The 25,965-nt window shown below is 40.0% G+C and overlaps 1 protein-coding gene across 4 annotated transcripts in view; it reads left to right on the top strand.

The window, feature by feature from the left end:
• Positions 1 to 18,512, top strand: part of fstl5 (follistatin-like 5) — a 198,847-nt gene extending 180,335 nt beyond the window's left edge. For all 4 annotated transcript variants that reach the window (XM_026182979.1, XM_026182971.1, XM_026182987.1 and 1 more), the window contains 4 exons: positions 2,057 to 2,206; positions 6,601 to 6,708; positions 8,432 to 8,556; positions 16,096 to 18,512. In XM_026182979.1, the coding sequence (XP_026038764.1) occupies positions 2,057 to 2,206; positions 6,601 to 6,708; positions 8,432 to 8,556; positions 16,096 to 16,798 (1,086 nt within the window). In that variant the 3' untranslated portion in view covers positions 16,799 to 18,512. The remainder of the gene's footprint in view (positions 1 to 2,056; positions 2,207 to 6,600; positions 6,709 to 8,431; positions 8,557 to 16,095) is intronic.
• Positions 18,513 to 25,965: the final 7,453 nt, after the last annotated feature.

Raw genomic sequence — 25,965 nt, 5'->3', positions numbered from 1 at the left:
ACTTATGTAAATGCATTTTGTATGTATATAAACCTCACATTTGTAATGACAATTTTAATCATAAAACAGTCAAAGGGTAAATAAAATATAGTAATTGGAATTTTAGAAACGCCACATTTATTTTAGAAAACTGACGGGACTCAGTCAACAGCTTGAACACTCTCTCCATATTTCTCTAATTTTAACAGAAGTGTTTTCTAAGTCTTATGTATTCCAAGAGGACCTTGTTTACTCTCAAGGGTGATAATTAGCATGCTAGTTCAAAAGGAAAAAAACAAAACACTTTAGGGTAATACTAGCTGGAACTCACCTGTAGCTTTTTGAAAAAATTTGCTTGGAGAATTCTCTAAAGGCTTTAGGTCCAACTAAGTTATGAGTACATGTTAAAAAAAAATATTGTGAAAGTTGCATCACGTCATACTATAAGACTACAGAAGTTTGGATTGAGAGCTTGGAGGAACACCTCAAGAGATTAGACATGATTGTGCCGTGACTTTACCACAAAGTTTCTCTTTTTGACACTTTTGGATGTTGCTGCTTCACTGTTTTCGGCACTTTCCCTCCCCACAGACGACTTATGTGTCACAAATGTACTAGCTCTACAAATCATCCGGCGGCTTAGCTGGAGAATATCAGATGCCTCACATTTCTCACAGCAGCTCTTTAAATGTCATCATCCACATTCACAAGTGTAGAGAGTAAAAATCCTCTAAATATAACTTCACACTAGTATTTTTTTAATATCTTTTAAAGAAATACAACACCGCAGTGTGAATTCACTGCAGCATAATGTCCTACTGCAGTATTTGATGAAAAGATATATATTGTTTTGTATCACACTGTAGTCATTTCCATCATAAAGAAGTACAGCAAATGTTTGCAGTCTTTAAAACCTGTCAGTTACAACATAAATTGCATACATTGATTGCACCCACATATATACTGACATAGGCAACACACATATACAGAGAGGATTACAGCCGCCTCCATTCACACCCTCGGCTGGGCATCAGATGTTCGATTTCTCACTTCTTAAAGGTGCAATAAGTTGGATATTGGCAGCCCCCCTAGCAACAAAATGACCACAGCGTAGGTCTGCAGGGGTGTCGCAGGGTTCAATAACAATGACTCAACGATTACTTCACAAAGTGGAAGGATTTCTGACTTTTAAAACTGACTCCTCCAACCTGTTTTGGAATAAACAGCAATAGATGGCGCTGCACCTGGACAATGTAGTCACAGAGAATTGAAATCCTTGTCTTTCTGGCTCTTTCAAGCCAGAAAATTCAAAGCAGTGTCATTGATTTAGTGATTTAGCTTCTTGAAATGACCTCTTAGCTGGATGTTTTTGTTTGCAAATTAACCTACAGAGAAGACATGGGCGACATCACTGGGGAGGTCGGCAGTAGAGTTTAGATCCCTCCTCTCTGTTTTTCCCCATCATTCTTAATATAAAGTTGAGTCAAGTTCATACATTAAAGAATGCCCCTCGAACCAAGAAATTTTGGCCAGTGAAAAGGGACCTATCATGGGCTGCCTCTGTGGTTGTAAATATGAGAGAAAGAGTTCATCCCGACATGCCGGAGTCATCCTTGCAGCTCCCAAAATTGTCCCACAGAGTCTGAAATGGACGACTGGTCACTGCCTGGAGGATTGGATGACTAGGGAAGGGGGTGAGAGGTGGAAATCTCCTGAGCCATAAGGCTGGTTGAGTTGCCCGTTAGCCAGGATGGCGAGAGCTGCCAGGAGTGGAAGCTGAACAGCCGTAGACTGTCCGCGGGCTTTGTGTTGAAGAATATGTGCGGACAAGTGGGAGCGATTACAGAGATTTCGCTGGACCACGTAAAGCTCATTTATCCAAGTTGCCAAGATAGCACGACTCACATCAGCATAGGTGATAAGACTGCAGGTAGTAAACAACACAGAAAAATGACGAGGTGAAGGTAATTGTTTTTTAATGAGACGTATTTCCCTGTAATATGAAAAACAATATGCTCACTGTCGGTGTGTGTCTGTGTGTGTGTGTCTGTGTGTGTGCGCGCCTTTGTTTTTGCAGGAGGAAGTGTGCCCCACCTCACCAGGAGAGGCGGTTCAGAGGTGTGTGTGGACATCAGCGGTCAACATCAAGGACAAGTTTATTTATGTGACACAGCCAACCTTGGATCGAGTGCTCATAGTTGACATCCAGTCTCAGAAGGCCGTCCAGGTAATTGTCGGGCTAAACTGGAAAAAACAAGTTCTCGTCAGTTTTGCCAGAAACACAGAGAGAGGGTCTGACGATAACACAGGTCAAGAAAAAAAAAAGATTGAATAATCTTTCCTGTTTGTATCTTTGTAAAAGTGAAAAGTTGTTGTTTACAGTAATTGACTCCATCTGTGCCAAAAAACTTCAAGGTTGCTCGGTGTCCCCATGTTGATTGAACGCAACATATTTCACAAAAACCTTCAATACATCATTGCTCCATATGGGTATTTTCTGTGATTGATTTTGCTGAATGAAGGACACACATGTTTTTTTTCCAGTTCCATACATCATCCTCCTTCATGAAGTTCAAATATATGAATGCTTTGGGCCTAAACTAAAAATGACCTGTATCCTGTTATTTGGGAAACGCTTGTATCAGAGGTGTTGGAATATTGTACTTAAGTAACTATTTAGTAGAGCATTAATACAAATAAGTGAGCGCTGTGGTGTGACGATGTATGAGGAGTGTAGTCCAATGTAAATTCAATATTGCCAGGCTTTCTTTATGTCATCTGGCTCAACAAAACAGATCATTAGTGAAAGGTATCAGAATGGTGGTTATCAGCTTTCTTTGTTATCCCACACTTCCTTCAACCTAGTATTCTGGGTAATAAACACCAGTAGACTAAATAATTTTCCAGTTTATGGTCTATTAATCTGAGTAAAACACCACCAAGCATAAAAATACATTTTCTGATTCATTAACTAAATGCACATAAATTAGTGTAGTAACAAACTGTAGTAATGGACATTGTATTACGTACATTGTGTCTGATACTGTGCTGTATCAGGTTTGACAACCTTTGGTTTTCAGCCTGCATAAAACATAGCCTCAGGTTCATGTTTATAGCAGCCAGCATTAGTGACACCTGCCAATGTAGCCCATCGGCTTCAAGGTTCAACATGTTTCACATTCAGAGATACTGTTCTGCATACAGAACAGCTAGTTATTTGAGTCAATGTTGCCTTCCTATTAGCTTGAAGCTGTCTGAAGCAGTCTTCTTCCCCAATGTCTGACACCAACAAAACATTTTTGGCTATAAACTGCCTCTCCCTGGTATTTTTCTCTTTTTCTGATCATCCTCTGTAAAATCTAGAGATGATCGTGCCCATCTGGCACAAAAAAAAAGAAAACGTTAAAGAAGAAGACACGTTTCTTTAATATTTCAGGGAGGATGATTTTTGTTATCTTGCTTGAAAACAGCGTGAAACATCATCACTGCTACTTGTTCTATTCTGTTTACTAAATACTCAGAGATTTTTTGCATGTACAGTAGATTTATCCACAAGCTTACATTGATGTACTGTCCCCAGTCCCCAATCTGAAAGCCATAATAAAACATTTAGCTTGCATTTCTTGAGGTTGCACATTGTGGAATTTGAGGTGCGTTTAAGGTCATTTTCCTGCAACAAGAACCCAAAGCATGGTCAATCTAAAATGGTGCTACAAATGGTGCTGCAGTTTGAGAGTTCTTTTCATGAAAATCTGCACTTTTTTGCTCCAAATATATCGTTGTTCAGTGTAGCAGTCTGCCATTCGGACTTCCGGTTGAGCTTTGATGGAGTAGGACGCGATTAAATTGTTATTTATTTGCGCTTTTTGGGCATATTTCCAGTCCTGTTTCGGTTTGTGGATTGTCTTGTTGAGAAGTTTTACTCGGGCCGGCGTAAAATGGCAGCAAAAAATGTTAAAACCCGCAGTGCTATTCAAACACATCTGAGGCCTGGTTTGCAAACCGCGACCACACCCTCGAGTGAGCCGTCGTCTCCTGCAAAGCCCCCCACATCTCAAGCTAATCCTGATATTGAGGCGCTCAAGGTCGAGTTGCTGGCTTTGCTGAGGAAAGATATCGCCGACATCTTTAAAAAGCAGTCTGCCATTCATCTGGTTTGTTTGGATGTTGTTTGGATGCCAAACTTCTGATTCCATTAAGTTTATTTCTATGAAATCGTGGAGACCTACTCCAAATGTCTATTTAAGAAAAAACTATTTTTATTTGGTTTTCTAGCAATTATTCAAGCAGCTCTTTCAACCTGACCTCTACTTTCTGTTTACCATGTCTTAATTCCATTACAAAGTAAGAAAGCTTCTACTTAAAAAAAAGCTATTTTCTTGTAGTCAAGCTTTGTGGGCATCAATTATTCTCTGTTCTTTAGAGTAGTAGGCAGCTGCTAGTTGTTGGGACAAGGTTTTAGGAGTCTGAGTGTTTATTAAGATGTGAAATGTGCATCCCCAGGCCTTTCCATAATTCTGACCTAATACGAAAATAGGCCTAACAAGCAACTGTAATCAAGGTTGGAAACCTTGGCAAAACTTATGTGAGAGGTCAAATCTTCTGGGGTGCCCAAACTTTTATTTTGCACCAAAATTATATAAAACAGAAAGTGCTCTAATCTTGCTTAAAATATTCAAAGTAATGTTTCATATTTGTCTTTTTAGACATCAGTTTATTATCTACTTACACACAACTATTCACAGTAGCAGTAATTTTGACCAGGGGTTCCCAGCCACTACTGTCACCACTACAGAGAGATTATAAAATCATTCTGATAAGCAACGTCAGTGTCAACAGCAGAGTGCAGGGCTTTGTCTGCATGTGTTGAATTTTTCTACTTGATGAAGTCTGTTTTGTTTCTTACTTGCTTGAAAGCTTGCCAGTGCATCAGCCCGGCTCTGTTCCACTTGAACCGCTAAAGTGCTGCTTTTTCAGCTTTAAGATCAGCTTTTGTTTGACTGCTAATCCCTGACCTGACCCATTTCATACAAACTGCAACCGTCAAGACCCACAGTTAACCTTAGCGTCAACGTGATGACCGAGTGACCCTGAGACCCACCTCTTCAAGGATACTGTCGCCTGGCAACCCTTCAGAAGTGCTTTAAAATGGCAAATCCTGCCATCTTCCTCACAGATGGTGTGAGGAAGCCGCCCCTTTAACACTCCTTGCTGCACCCGTCTCTTTTCCTGGTGGATTTTTTTTAATGCAAGGCTTCCTCAGGAAATAACAGTGAGTGGTGGAGTTGAATCATCAGTGTCAGTGGGTTTTTTGGGTGTGTCAGACTAATTCCGGGCTGTTCAGATCCCTGCAGATGTTCCTGACACCGTGATAGCTGTTTACAGCTTGCCAGCCTCTCAGGGACCTGCCAGTAAGCAGGTTGGTGTCCCAGAGTCTGTCACAAGCTCATTATTCAGTCGCCTGGAGGTTTAGCTTCATTGCATTATATTACCAGTTGTTAATTACCCACCTGAACCCGCCACTCGTCTCGAATGGTAAGATACACGCAAGTTCTGGTTTCCCAGATTTTCGTGTTCTCATTGGATTATTAATATGATTGACATGCCGAAAGCAACAATAACAAGCGATTTGCGTTTTGAAATTTGCAACCAATTAAATTGTTAGTTAACAGTTTTTAATGAGCAAGCTGTATTTTGTGCATTATAACTAATGAATTGCAGAGTGCATGCGGATACTTGTGTGCAAGTAGCTGCAATGTTCTCCGCGCTTCATCTCTGACAGATCTGTAGAAGTTACTAGAGCATATTGGCTGAGGATCTTTATAATCTTCCTCAGCCAGAAAGAAGTTGTCAGTCGAGAGGAAAAGAACAACGCGAACACCTGTTTTCTCTGATGACTACATGCTCGGAGATTAGTTAGGATTCAACAGATATTCTCATCTTATTTGCAATAACTCTCTTAGGAGAGGTTTACTCTCTCAGTAATACAGTATATATTTTGCCAAGGTAAACAATACCATTAGGATTTTGTGGCAAAACAAATATTATAGAAGGAAAGCTGCAGTCAAAGGGGGTTGTGGGAATACAGGGTTGCAATAATTCTTTTTAAAAAGATGATTGCTTTTTCTTGCTGTTGTGAGGAGTAAACCTACTGCATGCTCTCGCTTCCCCTGAGATTTCCGTATTCCCTTTGAGCCGGGTGTCTCTCTGCACTCAGGTGGACATAATGCATGAGGAGCGCTTTTCTGTCACATACGGCTCATCTATTGTTCTGGTTGGGAATATTGCCGCTGTGTGTCAAAGAACGGATAAAGACTGAAAGCAATTACTTCAGTGTGGTAAAGAAATTGTGTCTGTCACCACTTGATTTGAAATGCAGCTCAACACCAAACACACCTTATACATAAAAAGCACACCTCCAATCTACCTTGTTAAAAGAAGACTTGGACCTGTCAACCCGCGGTGCATTAGTCTGCAGGAAAACCTTTCAAAAGCATTACCATTGCACATCAAAGAGGGATCTCTTCAAACACAAGTCTAGTTTGCCTTGCGGTATTATACCATGGCCCTGCTGTCTTTGGGCTCAATTTGGTTTTTGATCGGTTGTGTGTTCTCTTTCAGACGGTCAGCACTGACCCGTATCCAGTGAAGCTCCACTATGACAAATCTCATGACCAGGTGTGGCTGCTCAGCTGGGGAGACATGGAGAAGAACTTTCCTACCCTGCAGGTGTGTCCGTGGTTCACTAGTTAATTATATTTCAATGTTTTTCTCTCCTCTGCAGTCCTTGTCCATTTTCGTCCTTGTAAAACGGTTGAAAGCAGTGAGTTATATAAACAAGCACAGAGATTCAGACTATCAAGGCAAAGTTCGGATAGTTCACATGCTTTAAAATGTATTATGTTCACCAACTGTCAGAAAATTGTGAAAAATACCAATCATGTTGTCTCAGAGTCCAAGGCTGCTCATTTTTCCTTTACCAACAGTGCCAAATTATCTGGTCATTAATTTTCTATTACTCAACGAACCCTTTCAGGATTCTATAAATAAAAGGAGCTGATAGAGGAACTTAATATCTTCCTGCTGATTATATTAAATACCCTGTGTGAAGATAGGCATGTGTAAGCTGTAAAATCAGCAATAAGGAATAACTATTAGCATAACATTACCAACAAAGCCAATCCAGAAAGCTACAGGTGATAAAAACAAACAAACAGATCTTTTCTCCCTACAACAAATTCAGTGACTTCAGCTGTGCATTATTTGACAGTTGAAAAAAAGATTTTATTTTTATTTATTTATTTATTTTTTAGAAAGAGGGGCAATACATATTAATGAACATTTTAACAAATGTAAATATGCCAGATTATAGCCTTGGGCTAATTTCCATCTGCATCCCACCTTTACTTTCATTGCTTCTCCCTTAGAGTATATTTTAAGTTAATTAAATGCACTTTGAGTGCAGCAGGCATTAAGGCTGTAGTAGTTTTTGGTTCTGAACCACTACACATAAATCCAGGCACATAAACTTCTGACCACAAAGGTAGAGTGTTGTATCATTAAAAAGTTAAATTAAAATATATATATCAAAAGATGGTGCTTTTATTGCACATCAGGATTGGTCCATCTCATTCACACTGCTCTTTAGATATCCTGTTCTGACCACTTGTGTCTCTGCGAACAGCAAACATTAACTTGTTGGGTCAACATCAAAATGACCCAAATTTCATGTAATAATTTTTAACATGATACTCAAGATGAAGGGTTGCTGAGCCAGTGTAGCACATATTGCATACTTCAAGTGGTAAAACAGGACCTCTGGGGAACACACTGAAAATAGCACTCGCGCTATTATAGTATTAACTAAATCTGCTGTTTCTTTCTTTCTTTAAATTCTGGAATTCACTACACTTATTGATTGCACCTTATAAATACTCTTTGTATATGTTCAATTTTGAGGCCTTTGCTATAAATGGAACAAATATTTAATGAGTGTGTTTTTTAATTGTTTCCTTTGAGTCAAATTGAGCGGTTTCATTGGAAATTCTAGTTTGTCATCAGGAGCACAGAGATTTGTAATGCAGGGATTTGGTCTGTGGCAATTTGCCTTCAGCATTGTGGTACAATCAAAGCAAACCCTGCCTACACACAACCACATGTCTACACGCTTCCATGCATGCATGATGATTATTTAGACACCAAGGAATATAGCACACATCACCTCCTACTGAGAAGCTCCAGCTACTCAACAGCACGAGGAGAGGCTGAAGAGTTTTATCTGTTAAAAAATGCTGGAAACCTTTGCAGCTTTCTGATATTAGTCCCTTTCGGTTCATTGTTAGCTCCAAGTAAGTATGATTTAAAGACTTTAATGAGGAGAAACCAGCAGCACTGAGTGTATTCATCAAGCTCATTTTAAACACCCACCTGCTTCTCTGTTGGTCTTCACCAGGTGATCAATCAGGCCAGCGGAAGAGTCTCCCACCACACCGTTCACACACAACCGGTCGGCAGGCGCTTCGACAGAGTGGACGATTTCTTCATTCCCGCCTCCAGCCTCATCATTAACCACATCAGGTACATCCAGCATGATCCAGCAACATTCCTAATGTAAATTGATTTGCAAATTAGGTTCACCCCTTTGGCATTTAATTCACTTTACTTAAAATCTCTTCAAGACTCAATACAATAATTTGAATGAGCATTGTTTTGCGCTACTTGAGTGGGTTTTTGGATCAAGGCCACACAGTTATCTGATGAAACTGGGCACCCTGAAACTGATTATACAATTCCTTATTTTTTAAATAAATTCAAAAGACTAACAAGAACCAGCATAAAAAATCACAAAAGAGTTGCAGAAAACAATAAATAATATAAGCATATTATAAGTATTAGAAATTTTAAATATGTCAGTGTACTCTTTGCTTTACATTTCTTGGCAGTATCTCAAAGGACACTTGCTGAAAGTCGCAGAATCCTTACAACTGTTAAATATCCTTTGACTGTTTAAACTCTGGTTTGGCCACGAAGAAAAAGGCCAAAGTTACTGATTTTTTTTTTAATCAAATCACTCGGTCATAAAAACTTCCAAAAACAAAGAAAAACTAAATAATCTTAATCTTAATTTTTCCAACCAACAGATTACCAAAAATATTCAGTTTTCAGTAATAAACAGCAAGTGGCAGAAAATGATCTGCATTCTTCTTGAAAACTTTTTGAACAGTTACCAGATTTCAGTACAGTTGCAAATACTGAATTAATTTCATCAATTATTATTTTATCTTAAATGTTGCTAGGTTGTTTAAAATCAAGTATTTGTCGGCTGTGTTCCTGTGCAGGTTCCTGTGCAAAGACTGTAAATATTACACAGTAGCTCTGGTAGATCTTGTACGCAGTGCTTTTCAAATGCTCAAAAAATAAGAGGACTGACAAATGCAAGTGACTAGCGAGATAGGCACACTGGTAAATTTATAATCCGATTCATTTTTTATAATTTTATAATTCTGTAGATTTAATAATACATCATAATAGATTCTGAATCTACCCCTCAGGGCATGTTAAGCTGTAAGGCATCTTCATGCCTACTTTAAAGTGTCTGGGAGGCAGAAGCTCAGCCCATCCAACTGGTTCACATTCCAAGCCATCAAATACTGCTCTTGGTCAGAAGTCGCTGGGGTGACAGACTTAAACATGTCAAAGGTGTTTAGGCATCGGTGCCCTGATGCAGGGGCTCCTGCAGTATTAGACTCTAAGAAGTATTGTGTATCAAATTCAAATAAAGGAGACACAAGGGCGAGGTGGAGGTCTAGGATAGAAGATGCTAAGGCAGGTTGCAGTTAATCTCCCATTTAGAGCGTTGCTTTTTTACTCAGTGGTTAGTTAAGTTTAGGAGTTTATTATGATTTTCGTCACTTGGTCACAACATTAAGGTGAATATTAAAAATGACATGTAAGCAAATAATCGTGCAGCAAAAATAAGGAGCTGAAAATGAACATCAAAGAGGATTTGTTTCTTTAATGGCCACTTTGGCTCCAAAAGTGAGTCCATCTCTGAAGGAAGCATTTTTGTAACCGGATACAAAAAAACTAAAAGATTGTGGCCTTTATGAATAGTAAACACCCACTCCCTGTTAGGGGTATAGAGGTTTTGACTGACAGATGGGACAAAGGAAAGTGGCTACAGCTGACGGCTGCCTGCTAGGCCCTACCTTTACTAATTTGATTGAAATAGACCTTTCAACCGTTCGGACTCTTTTCTTTTTCTTTTAAGGAAATAATGTAACAAATTTCCGAGCTTGGTGCTAGACATTACCAGTAAATGGTGATTACCTGATAAATCAGCAGCAATACCTGAGACTTAGGTTTATTTCCAGTTCTGTACAGGATGTCCACATAATGTGCATTAACTTTAAAAACAATTAAATAAGCTATGCCGTTTATAGCTGTTGAAATTTTCCTTTCAGAAACATCATGACCAAAACAGAATAACAACAATTAAATGCAGCTGCCTCTTACACTGATAAAGATATCCCCAAACTCTTTGTGTCAAACGGTTAAAGAGTGGTTTTAAGAATGAATCAGCAATTAGTATTATCATCAAATGCCACTACTTACAGGAGTCATTAGTATTTTCTTTGTTCTCACCGAGATCAAATAAAAAAAAACAACCCAACAAAGTCAGAGAGTGGGGGGGCAGTTTGGCACCTCACCTGCTCTTTATCGCTTTAGTTCATCAACAACAAAGCATAGACCTGCTGAGTGCAGAGTGCATCGAAACGCTGCTTCGGTTTTCACATGTCACGAGCAGCTGTCACACCCAGGCTTAACGCGGATAGAGAAAAGCTTTTCCCGAACGCTTGGCTAATGTCACGGAGAGGCCAGGAACAAGCAGGAGGTCTGGAGGATTTCAGGAAGTTAACGGTCTCCTGCCGAGGAGGAGCACGCAGTCCGGCGTGTGTCTGTGTGGTGGGAGTGTGGGTGGGGTTGCTGGCACAGCTGTAATTAGATCCACTGAGACCTGCAGGGAAGATTGCAGGAAAGTGTGACCATGTTTTCTTTCTTTTTTTCCCCCACAATGTTGTGTGAAAAGTGATCTCTTTAACAGCTACTCATAATTAAAAATAAGCTTTCTCTTTGGAGGTGCAACTATTATGAATGTTTTTCATATGGCTAAAATCGGACAGTACCTGAGGCTGAAGCCGAGTACTCTTCTGGAGAATGTGTGACAACATGTGAAGCAGGACAAAGCTTTGGATCTATACACATTTTTTATTTGGACAACTGTTTTATTGCAGATAATAGAGAAGTTGGAATTAACTGCTACCCCGTGGCTCTGATTTTTCTTTATATATCTGGTACTCACACAGGTATTTATCTGCTGGCAGGAACACAGCATCGATTAGTCGATTAAGCAACATGAGCAGTGTGCGAACGGCCAACATATATTCAGCAACTTCCAGGGATTGTTTAATGACTGGGGATTCCCTCGGCAGCTACTATAAAGCAAACAGGAACTTCCAGGGGCTGTCACTCATTACAGCCATCGACTTGTAGCCAAGCAAATTTACATGTCAGCAAAAGGAAAGAAAAAAAGTGGTTGTTTCTTATTTATGCCCACATCTATAGCACCCTGCAGCTCAAGCTACCCACACTTCTTTTTTTTTTTTCTCCACAAATTTCTAATCATTGCACAGACTCCCTTTTGGCAAAACAAGTCGAGCGAGATGTTGATTTGATGTTTCTTTTTGTGCTAGAGGATGGGTGAACAAGAATTGCTGTGCTTTAGATATATTTTACTGTTCAGCATCCATTGTCGCTGCTCACGAGCTTTACCCTGAGGATCTTTTACTGAACTGCATAGCAAACATTACTCTGGGGTTAAGTGTTTAGACTCAGCCATTTCTAAAGTGAAAACACTGACACAGAGATGAGTTAGCATGCAAAGCAGCTAGTTGAACATAGCCATCTTGTGCAGAATTGGGGGAAATCTTTTATGCGTTAGTCATTGGTACAAACGACAAACAGCAGCTGTCAGTTTGGCACAGAGCAATCCGGGTCTGCCAGTGAAGCACCCCAGCTGTGTTCACATCACAGCAAGGCCAAACAATGTCTGATTATCAATTTTTCATACATGAAAAAAAAGTCAAACCATTGAGAAAAGTATTTGTTTCATCGCATCGACCTTTTGCTTCCAAGCATGTTACCAATATTTCACAGCATTTGTGCACTAGTCATTGATCAGCCACAATATTGATAATAATCCATGGCAAAACAATTTCAGTGTTGTTTGATAGGCAGAGTTGTATTATTGGTCTGTAAATCACCAGCTCTGCCTGCCAGTGGGTGAAAATGGTTTTTCAGATTTAAACTGCACAATACATTTTTCTGATGATTTTCTTCTAGATTCCCCCATCTTTCTTCAGAGCTTATTTTTTAATATAGGTGAGGGACACTATAGTAGAATCAAGAACCAACATGTTTAGTGACGGAGGGCTTTTTAATTGACATAAAACCGCTTTGGTGGTTTCACAGAATTGATTGAATGATCATAAATCTTTGTAAGACTCCAGTGAATCGAATACAACTTATGAAAGTTAACCAGTGTATACTGCCAACAAATTTTACAGTCTAAATTACTCATAAGTCCTGATTGTATAATGAAAACTTTGTCTGATTAATTCATTTGAATGGGCATTTTAATTCTTGGCTGTTCTGAGAATTTGGCTGTATTCACAAGCACTTACTGAGAGAGATGCTAGAGCTTCTTGTTAGGATACAGTGCAGTATTCACAACGCTTCGCTCATTCCACAATTTGTCGTATTACAGTGGTTGTTTCTTATTGAATCTTAGGATTCAATTCATTTTTCACCCTTAAAATTCTACAAATACCTCATAATGACAAAGTGAAGAAGGTTTGCGCACACAGCCACCAGTATAGACCAGTTCGGAGCCAGGAAAAAACAGCAAAGTGTGGTTCATTTCAGTTTGATGTCAACTCCAAATAAAAGTTTATTGTATATAATCATTAGTTAGGCTAGCATTGACTCTGCTAGCCTAACTAATGATTAAGAGAGAAATTCTGAAAGGCTGCTGATATCACTGCTTGCTTCTTATGGAAGTAACACATTCACATATCTGAGCAATAACAACTTGGTAGGATGAGTGAACTGGTCCAGTGTTAGACTCTAACCTTAAATAAAAGTCCAGTCCAGGTAATTAATTTGGATTAGATTGTCCAAGTCTCTTACCGTTTCCCTGCAGCAACCTGCCTACTCTGACCTGTTTCATTTGTCTTTGCTTTACTTATTCTGAAATCCTTGGTTCCCCTTACAGGGATTAAACTAGTTGTTTTTCAGTGGTGGTCCTCAGTTTCCTTTCAGTCTTAGACTTGGCTAAATCATAATAATAGATTTTTGTATTTTTATTAAATGACAATGAGTAGAGAGTAGCTCTTTAACTGTATGAAGGGGGTGGAGTGCAGAACAGAAAATGGTCAAATAATTCATATTGCAAGTTCTTACAGTAACACTGAGTTACAAAAGGAACAATTAAATCTGCTGTCTTCCTGATTAAATTGGAAAAAAAAGGATTCTTAGTTGTGAAAATGAATGAAAATAAATGGTCTGCTCCACAATTTTTGTGCTAAAAGCAGACAACTGTTTTGTAGCACAGTCTAGACTTGGCAACAAAATATGAAAAACTGCTCCATTAATAATAAGACAAGCTAATTAAAGACTATTTAAGATGCCAAAAGCCATCGATCGTTAGCAGCTCCAAACCAACGGCAGGAAATTTTTAAGTAAAAAAAACAACCCAAAACTAAATGCTGATCACATAATAAGTGAAATATAACTAATTAAGGAGTAAAGCCAGCCTCGCACACGTGAGAAATAGTTGTTATCAGTTTATGCTCACATGTTACAAACCAAAAACTCTGCTTTAGTTGTTTCTGTGACCCTGTGCAATCTCCTGCCTGGCCCCAGTGGACACAATGATCTCTGGATCAATGATTCCCTTCACAGTGATGATAATGTGCTGTGTGGCTTTCAAACAGCCATTTTCTGTTCACAGGTACAGACAGTGTGGTGTTCAAACGGCATAAAAGATGATGAATGACGGCAAGATTGAAGCGCCTGTCAGCATCAATCACCTGGTATTCGCATTTAATTGAGGCCTGTCCGCTCCTTGCATATTCCAACTGTTCAGCTGTTAAAGTGTAATGTGCCATTAGGAGGTTCTTTGGGTTTTTCTAATGAGTAGCATTTTCACTGATTGTTGCCCACATATAACACTGCTATGATTCTATTAAAGGGGAAAGTGTAGATGATTTTAGACAGCCAATATGAAGATTGCCAGAGGGCAGAAGATGGCCGTTTTAGTGTTTTAAATGGACCTCTCAGATATGTTAAAGTTTTGCTCCTGAAAATTTATTTAAAATTATGACAGTCCAACAATCTTCATAATTACCTAGTAAAAAAAAATCAATTTCTTATTTCAGGTTGACCTTGCCTCATCATCTGCATTGTGCTGGTCGATTTAAGATTTTTTTTGCACCTGCAGGTTAAGCTTCTAGGGGGCATTTTACTGTCAGATTTCTTTAAAAAAAATCAAAAATTACAGAACATTTTCAAATACAGTGCATGACTGTTCAAAGCAAATGACTTGAGCTTTGAACTAACAAGATGTCCTTCTGCATTAATCATCCAAAAAGGCCGGGAAGCTCGAGAAGACAGCCTAGAAACGTATGATTTTGCCCCTCAAATTCAGCTTACAAGCACTAATTGCTAGTCAGTCTGTATTAGAGCACAAATTATAAAGAGTGTAGAACTAAACACAGCTGCAGCTGATAGGATGATGTAGTTGGTCATAAAACAAAAAATTAAAAATGCAATTTGATGATGGTCTAGGATGGAAAAACTAAGAATCATCAAGATTATTATAATTAACATGGGGTGCGATGACTATATACTTCAAATTTCATCAGCAGTTGTTGAGATATTTTATCTAATAGTATGAGTGCTAGAGTTAAAGGTAAAACTCTGGATTAGCAAAGTCAGAAGCTCTTCAAGTCTGTGAAACAAAATTCAAAAAAGTCATGCAGCAATCCAAGGAAAAGGTGTTTAAAAACCCCCTCAAAGTTCTAATGTACTGTTTTTGTGTAATTTTGGTCAAATTTGTCAGCACAACCAGACTGAGGAGACTGTATGTTTATTTATATGGGGATGAGTTTCCATTGAAATCCCTTTTACAACTGGTTTTCAAATGAAAACCAAGTTAAACCCAAAATGTATTTACTTTACCCCCCCATTGGTTCCAAGCAGGTCATGGGAGAAATGCCACCGGCGGTCAGAACTACAATGGTACCTGATGGTCTTCTAATCTTAGCAGAGCAACACAGTGTTGCAGTGGCTAGCACTCATGCCCTACAGTGAAAAGGTCCTAGATTTGGATTGACTGACAGCTGAGCTTTTTTTGTGGAGTTTGCATATTCTGCCTGTGTTTGAGTGAGTTTTCTCCAGGTACTCACTCCACTTGGTTTAAAGGAAAGCATTGACCAATTACAATCCATAAAGGCTAAAAATGCAAAAGTTGCAGCATCACTAAGGAGGCAAATTTCACCTGCTGACTCGCTAAATCTCATTCTCAGCAATGTGTGGACGTGCTGAGTTGCGGCATTTTGTCAGATAGCCGAGATGTTTGCTGGATGGGGATTATAGGGAATACATTGTGCATTATTTGCAGTTTATGCATCAGAAACTGTATATAGAAATAATATACAACATTTAAACTTGCTTCTACGTTTGTGTTTTGTTTTAACACGGGGGTCTGTGGGGATTCATTTGATCTCGAAGGAAGCCTCAAGAGTTTATTAAACAAACTGCAGATTTGGGCAGTTGTGCATTACTGCTTGGACAATCTTAAATGAGAAAAATGTATCGCTAAAGTCATGCTCAGGTAAACCGAAATATTTTGGATATGTTCTGACCCTACTTTTGTACAAAGTGCTCAACCAGTCAACTGGGTTGGCAGTTTCTTGATTCTTAATTTGGATTTCAGAAGAAAAATGTGATATTGATTAAATCTTTTCTTTGTTTTTCTCTTTAAATTCTCTGCAGATTTGGCCTCATCCTTCATCGAAATGAGCCTGTCCTACACAAGATTGACCTGGAGACGACTTCATATGTGAAAAACATCAGTTTATGGGAGTACAGCTGCATCCCCAAGTCTGTAGCCTACACCCATCTGGGTGGCTATTACTTTGTTAACTGCAGGCCAGACTCTACCGGTGCCACGCAGCCTCAGCTCATCTTAGACAGCGTGACAGACAGCGTAATTGGACAAAACCGTGACATCACTGGCACTCCCTATGTGTCTCCAGACGGCCACTACTTGGTCACTGTCGATGACAGTGATGGCTTGATGAGAATCCAGACGATCTCAGAGCGAGGGCAAATCCAGGAACCCTTCGATATCCACACCAACTTGCACCTATCTGATCTGGCCTTCCAGCGCTCCTTCACCGAAGTCCACCAGTATAACGTTTTCGGCAGCTCCGGCCGTCAAACTGACGCTCTGTTTGTGGAGCTGAGCACCGGCAAAGTCAAGATGATCAAGAGCTTGAAGGAGCCGACCAAGTCCTTTGAGTGGCCGTGGAGCAGCAAGAACAGGATCATGGCGGGCAGCGGACTGTTCGGACAGTACCTCATGACACCGTCCAGAGAGTCCCTCTTCATCCTGGATGGACGGCTCAACAAGCTCAACTGTGAGATCACCGATGTCCTCAAAGGCAACGTGGTGGTGTGGGTGGGAGAGTCTTAGGTCATGACGATGAGACCCAGTGAGCTTTTTCCTTTCAAAGGTACTAATGCACTGAATTCTGTTGCAGATTCTTTAGTTTTGTGGGAGTCCGATAATGAAAACCACAGATTCAGAAACCAAATTGACTTCATCACACGGATGAGGGACTGTCATCCGAAAATGAAAAAAATAAAATAAAATAAAAAATGCTAAAAAAAAAGAACAAATATGTGAGGGCATAATTGATTGATATTGTCTTGAAGCCAAGTTTGTTTGTTTTCTTTTCACCTGGGGGTTTGCCTCTACATCAAAGTTGCTTGCTAGTAACATTTTTTTCAGGAAAATTGGTATGAAATCATAAATATGTGCAACTTTGCATTATTATTCGGTTGTATTCAGTGTGTGGGAATGCTGTAGATAATCTCTTAACAAAAACAAACTAAAGTGAATCGGCAGAAATATACATATATATTGTATACACCCAGATTAAATCTTATAATTTCAATTTTCCCATTCCCAACTTTTTTCCTGTGCCTTCAAGGAAAATTCCCCTCCATCAGAGGAATTAGCATAATTATTCCCAGTGTGACTGCAGACTAATACCTCTTTCTTTGACCCCTTCATTCATGGTGAGTGTGAGTGGTTCCTCACAAATCTACAGCTCTCGTCCATCGAATGCAGCCAAATCTGTCTAATTAAAACGAGCCCTTGCTGTGATCCCATCCTGTTTGAAGTGGAGACTGAGTGGTTCATTATGGTTGTGTGCTCTGTAACCTTTGATCCGAAATTATAACCAGCTTTGGAAGGTTTTGAATGATATAGTTTTTTTTTTCCTCTTCTTTTCATTTATAGTCTAAAGCAGAAAAATGAAAGTCAGTGGTGATGTTAGGTAAATATTGCCAGCTTTACACATTGTGAAATTTAAAATATTTCAAAAATGTTCCTTAGCTAAGAGTCAATAGAGCACTCGTGTGTGAAGAAAATTCTGTCATAATTTTAATATCCCTGGACCAAATAAAAGAAAAGCATCTTAGAGTGTAGCTGAATGTGGAGCACATGCGTAGTCTGCTCTGTTTGACAGCATGTTTCAAGTGAATGTTTTAATGTGAAGTAATGATGAACTAGCACACTGGGGACTGGGGTAGATGTGGTTGTGCCGTGTAGAGGGTCTTTGAGCATGAGAAGCAGCTCTTTCTAGATGCTACTGCAGTAGTCAATGAAACCGTTTCCTAGCTGGACACATTTCTATGCATATTCACCCTAGCACTCTATGACTCTGAATCACAATGGGCAACTGTATCTCAAATTTAGTATGAACTTTTGATGTGTACAGATTATATATAGTCATTCTGTCTTTCCAGTTAAAGCGTATATACTTTGATTTAAATTTTCCTGTTTTAAACCCCGACTCTGCTGATGACGACCTCTGACCTTTCTCTCTGTTAATGTCCTGTACATAGCGGCTGGCTGTGACTCCATTCGTTTCTCATCAGTGTACAGATTCTGCCAGGTTCTGTTCATTTCAGAAAATCAGCACACTCCTTTTTAAGAATGAAAAACAAAACACACAGCTATCATTATGGACATCCTGTTCCCAAGCAGCACATTGTGATCACAAACACTGATTCCACTTCCCTATAGCCATGTCTCGTATGTTCTTTCATGTGATTGTTATTTATATAGAGAAAACCCGCTTGTCATTTTACCCAACAATAAAAAATATATCATGAACCAAGTGTATCGTTGTGTCTTTTTGTTGTTAAAGTGACCTTCTATAGAGGCCGCTTTACAGCTATGGAATAAAGGCTCCTTTAGGAGCCAAGCTGACCGTTATTTATTCTGCAACAAGAACAAGGTCACAAGTCTGTTTTCCCTTTGGGTGCATTTATCTTGCAGCAAAGAATGCTTAAGATAACTGTAAGAAGCAGAAAAAAATACATAAATTAAGACTTTTTAGTTTCATGCAAAAATGTGTGTGTATTTTTGTTATTGCAGGCCTCAGCCACACAGAGACCAATCAGCTTCCCTAAGCCTGCTGGGAAACAATGTGTATTCCCCCATGGTTCGTGAATGATTGCTGGAGGTTACTGGCTGTGTCAGCTGAAATCAGTCACCAAGAGCGTCCTGCACCAAAAACCTCCTTGTGATTGCTTTGGTCACTAACAGATTACCGCAGTTGCCCATAGTGTGCATGGAAGACAACGATTTATCTGCAAACACTCGCCTGCTGCTTACTGAGAAGTAGTGAAACTTGAAAAAGTGCGACCCAAACCAGAATCGGAGGGGGAAACCCCCCAAAACAATTGAAAATGCATGACTTTTACTATGAAAGCGAACAGTCTTTGCAGACAAGTTAGCATCTTTCATGAATACTGCAAGTGAATGTGACACTTACAGCTAGAAAGAATTGCAATTGCAACCCCTGTCTTCTAGTGAGCAGTGGTTGCCAACAGGTCTCTGTGTGACTGGATCTTAGCTCTCAGGTAAAATGTGAAATGTATTTGACTAACTGAAGGTAAAGAAAGTATATTCTTTGTGTATTTTAGTGATATAGCACCAATATTTGCTTTTCAAGTACTCGTTTGCTTAAAAAAAATATTTGTACAAGAAAGTCACTGCCTCCAAGTGCCTGAGGCCATGGTTCTCTGCTGGGCAATCGTGGCTCAAGAGTTGGGTGTTTGTCTTGTAACTGGAAGGTTGCCGGTTCGAGCCCCGGCACACAGTCGTTGTGTCCTTGGGCAAGACACTTCACCTACTACCTACTGGTGAGGGGCCGATGGCGCGATATGGCAGCCTCGCTTCTGGCAGTCTGCCCCAGGGCAGCTGTGGCTACAACTGTAGCTGCCTCCACCAGTGTGTGAATGTGAGAGTGAATGAATAGTGGAATTGTAAAGCGCTTTGAGGGCCCCGAAAAGCGCTATATAAATGCAATCCATTATTATTATTACTTCAAGCAGGGGACTTCAATTATCTTGTTAACAAGTGATGAGCAGGTGGGCTGTGATTTGGACTAGTGGATTGATGAGGCTTCAGCAGCAATGTGGCCATCGTACCAGACTATCGTGGTAAGAAGAGAGTGGAGCTCAAAGGAAAGTTTTCATTTTACGAGTCAATCTGCACCCCAACCCTCACCTATGTTCATTGAGGTACTTCTGCGTCTGCTTAGGATGCCTTCTGGACAATTTCCTTTGGAGGTTTTCCATGCACACTGAACTCAGAGGAGACCCTGGACCTAGAACCCACTGGAGAGATTATATATCTCGTCTGGTCTTTAGGCGCCCCAGGATCCCCCAGGAGTAACTGGAAAGTATGACTAGGGAGAAGGACATTTGGAAAAACCCACTTAGCCTATTGCCACCATTACCTGACTTTAGATAAGCAAATAACAATGGATTAATAGAGGGTAAGGGGAGGGCAAAACCTCCGGTGGGCCGGGCAAAACCTCCGGCGGGCCGGGCAAAACCTCCGGCGGGCCGGGCAAAACCTCCGGCGGGCTGGGTTGGGAAGCGGTAGCAGCTGGAGGGTGAAGGTGCAGTTCATGAAGAATGAAGTCCTGTGCGAGCGGGTGAAGAGAGCCGAGCAGCCAGGAGTGAGCAGAGATGAGCTGCTGTAGCCTGGCTTCTACAGCGCGGAGACACTCTTCCCCCTCATGCTCGAGCCATAGGTTGACCAACCTTGAAACGGAGTCAATTAATTCCTCCCGAAACTCCTGGGAAGGTGCGGATGCTGCTGGGTCCATGTTTGGTCGGCTCGTACTGTCACGGCTGGCGGAGGGAGCCGTGTGGTGTGAAGGAAAAGGAGGACCCAAGATGCAGCAAACTGATGATACGAGTGATGTTTTATTTACAAAGGTGGTGGTGACAAAAACAGGCAACGAGGTATGAGTACTTTACAAACGGAAACCTAAACTGGGAGAAACTAAATAGCAAACCTGAGACCGTACAAAGGGGGTGCGGGGCAGAGGGACGCAGAGACAGGACACCATGGAACGCAGATGAATGCAGAGATACGCAGAAATACGCGGATGAGTGCAGACGAGCCGACGAGGAGCACAGGCAGACACCAACTATAAATACACACACCAGGTAATGAGGAAATGGCACACAGGAGGGGACACAGCTGGAACTTAATGGGCATAACGAGACACAGACCTACAAAGTAAAACAGGAAATCTAGAACCCGAACCGGACACAAGGGGGGAGGACACAGAATAACTAGAACAGAGGGAAATAGTCACAAAACACAAAACGCTGGGTCAACGACCCAGGACCATGACAGTAAGTATGTTCAAAATTGTTCAAAATGGCATTAAAATTCATTTTAGTATTTTTTACAAAATCACGTATTATTGAAAACTTCGTATTTGTGTTTACTACATACTTAAGTTGATCCAGTTAGAGCTCATTTTGTATCAGGTGATTTTATAACTTAATCTATAAAATCATATAAAGTCACGTTTTGCCAGCTTTTCATTTGGGAATCACCTACCTGTGAAGGTAAAAATACTGCCATTTAAAGTGTGCTGCAGGCAGAAGACATTTAATGAAAATGAAACTGAGAAGTCCCTGAGAACAGAGTGAATCTCCATCAACGCTGATGAGGCAAACTATTCTTATGCAAACTATGGTGTTCTAATTTATAAGAATGAAAGGCTTTTCCTGATTTTTTTTTTTTTTTAACACCACCACATCGGCAAAACTGCCTGGGTAATCTGCAGGATTTTCCTGCAAAGGGAAACTTGGGTTATAATTTTTGAAAACACTGAGAAATCTATCAAACAAAGATTACATTTATTTTTTGATGTTTGGACTGTTGGATGGACAAACTGGCTCGTTTCAAGAAGTCATCTTGGCCTTTAGGAGATTGTAAGGGACATATCTGGAGGGATACAACCATTTGATTAATGAAGGGGGAAAAACTGAAGTTTTTGGATGCAAATCTAAACTCTAATTTGGAACTTGTCATTATCTTCAAAGGAAGATGAAGAAAACTTTAAGAATTTTGTTTTTTTCAGATTTTTTTTCTATATTAAAGTCATATCCTTGACTTTTTCAGTGGTTCATCATTGAAATTTCCTTCCCACTGATATGTGTTATGGAAGAAAAAAAAAATATTATAGCCAGTATATTCATGTTTCAGCACAGGTAATGTTTTCTGGCACTGTCATATTTTTCTCTCAGGGCTTATTCATCTTTAAAATGTATACAGCTGCAGGTTCAGTCGGGTGTTTTGGATAAAAGGATCCTCCAAATTGCACAAGGTTGAATACTTATCTGTGAAATCCATGTGGAGAGGTACTTCCATCTCAACAACCCCTACAGCAGATAAGCCTTTTTTGTCCACAGATATGAAAAACTTACCAAATTCAACCACAACTACGACACAGAAAAGTCTCACCTTTTCACTGCCTGAAATATATTTACTCTGTGATGAACTGATTATACTGATGCTTAACGAATGAAATGCTTTTCTGCCTAATGTTCTTTAGTACTATGTAGCTTGAAAAATACATTTTCTTCAACAGGGGATTTAAACTCTTTTTCTTTCTTTTTTTGAATCATTGAAAGTGATGAAGCTTGAATGAACGAAGACTAATATGCAAAAAAACTGCAGCTGTGTGACTTTTTTCTGCAGCAGCGATTTAAATATGTGAACATGCAAACTGCTCAAAAGCACCTTTGTTGCTGATGACATGCGTTTGTTAATTCACCGGAGCTCGACACAGCTTCATTGGCAAAGTGTGGAGCCCATTCTCATGATCACCGTGCTCCACTGTGCTCCTGATAAACACTCCCTAATGCATTCCTCCACACACCGGCCCCAATTTATATTCATCTGAGTCACACGGGCTGTAGTTTATATTAATATTCTTCCTGACTGAATCCCCTTTAATAATACAGCCATGTGAATAGAAAAGAGGTCCTGGCAGTTCCTTAATTATCTATTGTCAGTCTTTTATCTTCTCTCGGTCACATGGGAGGGCCTCGGACTCCTCCCCACCGCATACTCATGTCTCACCTCCATCAGGAGAATTTAGCACCAGACTATGCCTCCCTCTATTACTCCATTCATAAGGCGAGCAGCGTAATCACACCGCTGGCTCCTTAATCATGCTGCTGGGGGCTGCCAGCACAACAACCTCTCTGCTCCATTCGTGCTGAGGCACCTCGTGACTGATTGAGGCCACTGGTGGTGCTTGCACCTTGTGTCAGTTGTAGGTCCTCATCCTGCATTCTCCTGCCCGCGCTCCCGCTCTGTGCCTCCGGAATAATCAGCGTACTTGTGTGTGGCGGTGAATGGTAGGAGCTAGAAAATGGATTTTCTCTCAGACAAAGAAGCCTTCCCAAAATGCTAAATGAACTAGTCACAGTGGTGAAATAAACAAAATGTAAACATACGAAGGAATTTAATTACTATAGCAAACATGGACTTTGAATAAATTACACATTTCTCTTCTGTGGGGTTGCAGAAAATGAGCAGAAAAAAATTCTTAAGGCTGGGAGGATAGCTTTGAATAGTGACAGAGGTACAATAAGAGTCTACCAAGTTTGTGTGCTTTTATTTTAAACTGAACACAAAGTTTATGCTGATAAGATTTCCACTTAGTGCTTCAAACTAATGCTTAACTTTAGTGATCACACAATGTACACACTAAACAACTGGATGAATGTAGCACTTTGACCAAACACAAAATATGTGCAGTCCAACAAATCCATACAAATAGCGCAAACACTGTACAACAGATTTGGATGGGTGGATGGATGTGTATTTGGGCTAAGTTTATAAAAAACTGGTCTTTCACTCATCACATGTCCTGTGTGTCTATTTACTAGCTGAGCAAACACTGGCTCCCTGCTGTCTTCCCAGCAGAAAAATAAACCTGGAGTTCTGCGACATGGATTTAAGGTGCAAGTGATGATTGTGAGGATCTATTGGGTTATATCATTTTTTGTGGTCTCTGTTAGAAATAAGAAATGTGCCTGCATGTTTTCTTATATGATGTGATGATCACAGTGTGGTCAGAGATGTTGCAGAACCCAATGAACTAACATCCACTATTTCCACTATAAAACACTTCCACCCAAGTCACACAGGCCGGGCCTACAGAATGGTTGGCCATCATGGTCAATGCTTAGTTTGTAATTTGCTGACTGATTAAAGTAAGGCAAACAAATTATTATAATTTTTTTTATTGCTAAAAAATGGTTGTTCAGTCTACAAAATACAAATTTCTAGAATCCACACTGGAGAAGCAGCAACAATCAAATCTCTGGAGTGGTTCGAAATCAGCACTTTTTCAGGTCAACATGTTTATGTTATGCCAGTTTGCAACATTTAGCAAAACTGCTTTGTTAATATTCCCTTTTAATAGTCCATAATATTCCTTAGGAAATTAACCAAATATTGTCTCCTCATACATAATTTCCTTATGAATTATTAAAGTATTCTGATTCTGATTCTTGTAATCATCAGGACATCTCGTTTCTTTTTAACAGATGGGAGTTTTAGGGGTTTTGCTTCTTAAGCCAATGTTCAGCAGTCCTTCGGGGGAGTTCGAGGATCTGCACACCAGTCTGCAAATAGCAAAACTTTTTAAAGGTCATTTCCTAAATCTTTGCCAAATGTCTAATTTTGACAGGAGATGTTGAATATTTGTATAAGCATTTCAACATTGTTTAAGTAAATTTATATCAGCGTCGAGGTGAAGTTTTAATAGTTCAGATTTTGGACATATGTTGATGGCAGGAGCCCAGGATTTGGTTTTAACTGCTGACAGCAGACGGCTTGTCCCCTTTAGTTGTCCTATTGTCATGCTGAGCTGGCTGTCATGACACCGAGGCCGAAAGACGCCTGTGGACACTCTGCAGTGATGGAGACGCAGGCAGTTCTGTCATCCAGACACAGACGACTGATCCTGTCCTGATAGCACCCAGGTCGACTATGACAGGAGCCACCACCTTCACTTAACATGCACCTTGTCTGTCCTTTTGCTGTTCAGTGTGCTGTGAAAAGGCAGCAGAGGGAGGGCTCCTCAAGGTCGACCCAAAAAGAAAAACTAGCAGCAAAAGGCTCCAAAGTCAAACTCAGGATTCCTCAACAGTTTCTGCATCTTTTCTGACACATATTTGTCATATTGCTGAGTAAAATATCAGTACTGCTAGCTCTCAAATGGACGAGCATGGTAGGTTTCTCCTAGCTTATTCTAACTGCATCACCTCAACCATAAAATAAAACTGAAACCTTCTGATATAAAGTAGTAAAAAAAAGAGAGAGAGATTTTCCCATTGGTGTTGTATGGTGTATGCTTAATCAGATTCTTTGTCTTTGATACTTTTCATGATCATCAAACATCTCCACCATAGTAAAGAAAGCCTAGCGGTCACTGACACATCAAATTGCAGTTCCACTAATGACCACTTGAGGCTGGCTCCAAGGGATTCAATCCCTGATGTTAAAACACAAAGCATCAGCCATTAAAACAATGTTTTAGAGCCTATTTCTTGCACTAATTAGCAGATAGCATGTGTCTGTGTGCTGCAGCCATATATACTGGGAGTAATTGGCTGGTCCTTTTGTGCATTTGCATTATCAGTAAATGATCAGAACCCAAAAAACTGACCAGAGGTGCCATAACTAAGCTTAGACTTAGCTTGCCTTTAGCGGTTGCTGCTGCCATGTAGCAGGTACCTGTATTTGTCAGTTTATAGATGGTTTTATAGATGGTTGGTTTACTAATCATTTCTCAAACATGGTAAATAAACAAATAAATAAAATAAAAGGAGGCCAAAACATTAATGCAACAGGCTTAAAACTTCAGTTCTTGTTAACTTCTACTACACTGTATTCGGACTGAAAATATCAATTGATAATGGACATATACACCCCAGGAGAAGACTCTGCAGCTGGTGATCAGAATCTCCCAGAATATCACCAGCACCAATGTTGTACCAAGCTTCTGAGATACCAGTGAGGTGTCAGGGCCTAAAGCACATGAAAAAAACAAAAACAAAAAAAAAAAAAGCAACACCCCTGTTCACCCTGCTGCTGTCTGACAAGCAGACGTATCTGCTGTCATCCCACAAGACTTCACAGCAGGTTCTTTCCTCAGGCTGTAAGACAATGAAACCTCCGCACTTAACATGAAAAACAGATTTTTTTAAAATTACTAAATAATTTCTTCATTTTTT

The sequence above is a fragment of the Astatotilapia calliptera genome, chromosome 2, assembly GCF_900246225.1.
Source record: "Astatotilapia calliptera chromosome 2, fAstCal1.2, whole genome shotgun sequence".
In the NCBI taxonomy this organism is placed as follows: domain Eukaryota; kingdom Metazoa; phylum Chordata; class Actinopteri; order Cichliformes; family Cichlidae; genus Astatotilapia; species Astatotilapia calliptera.
This window is presented reverse-complemented; position numbering and strand designations above follow the sequence as displayed.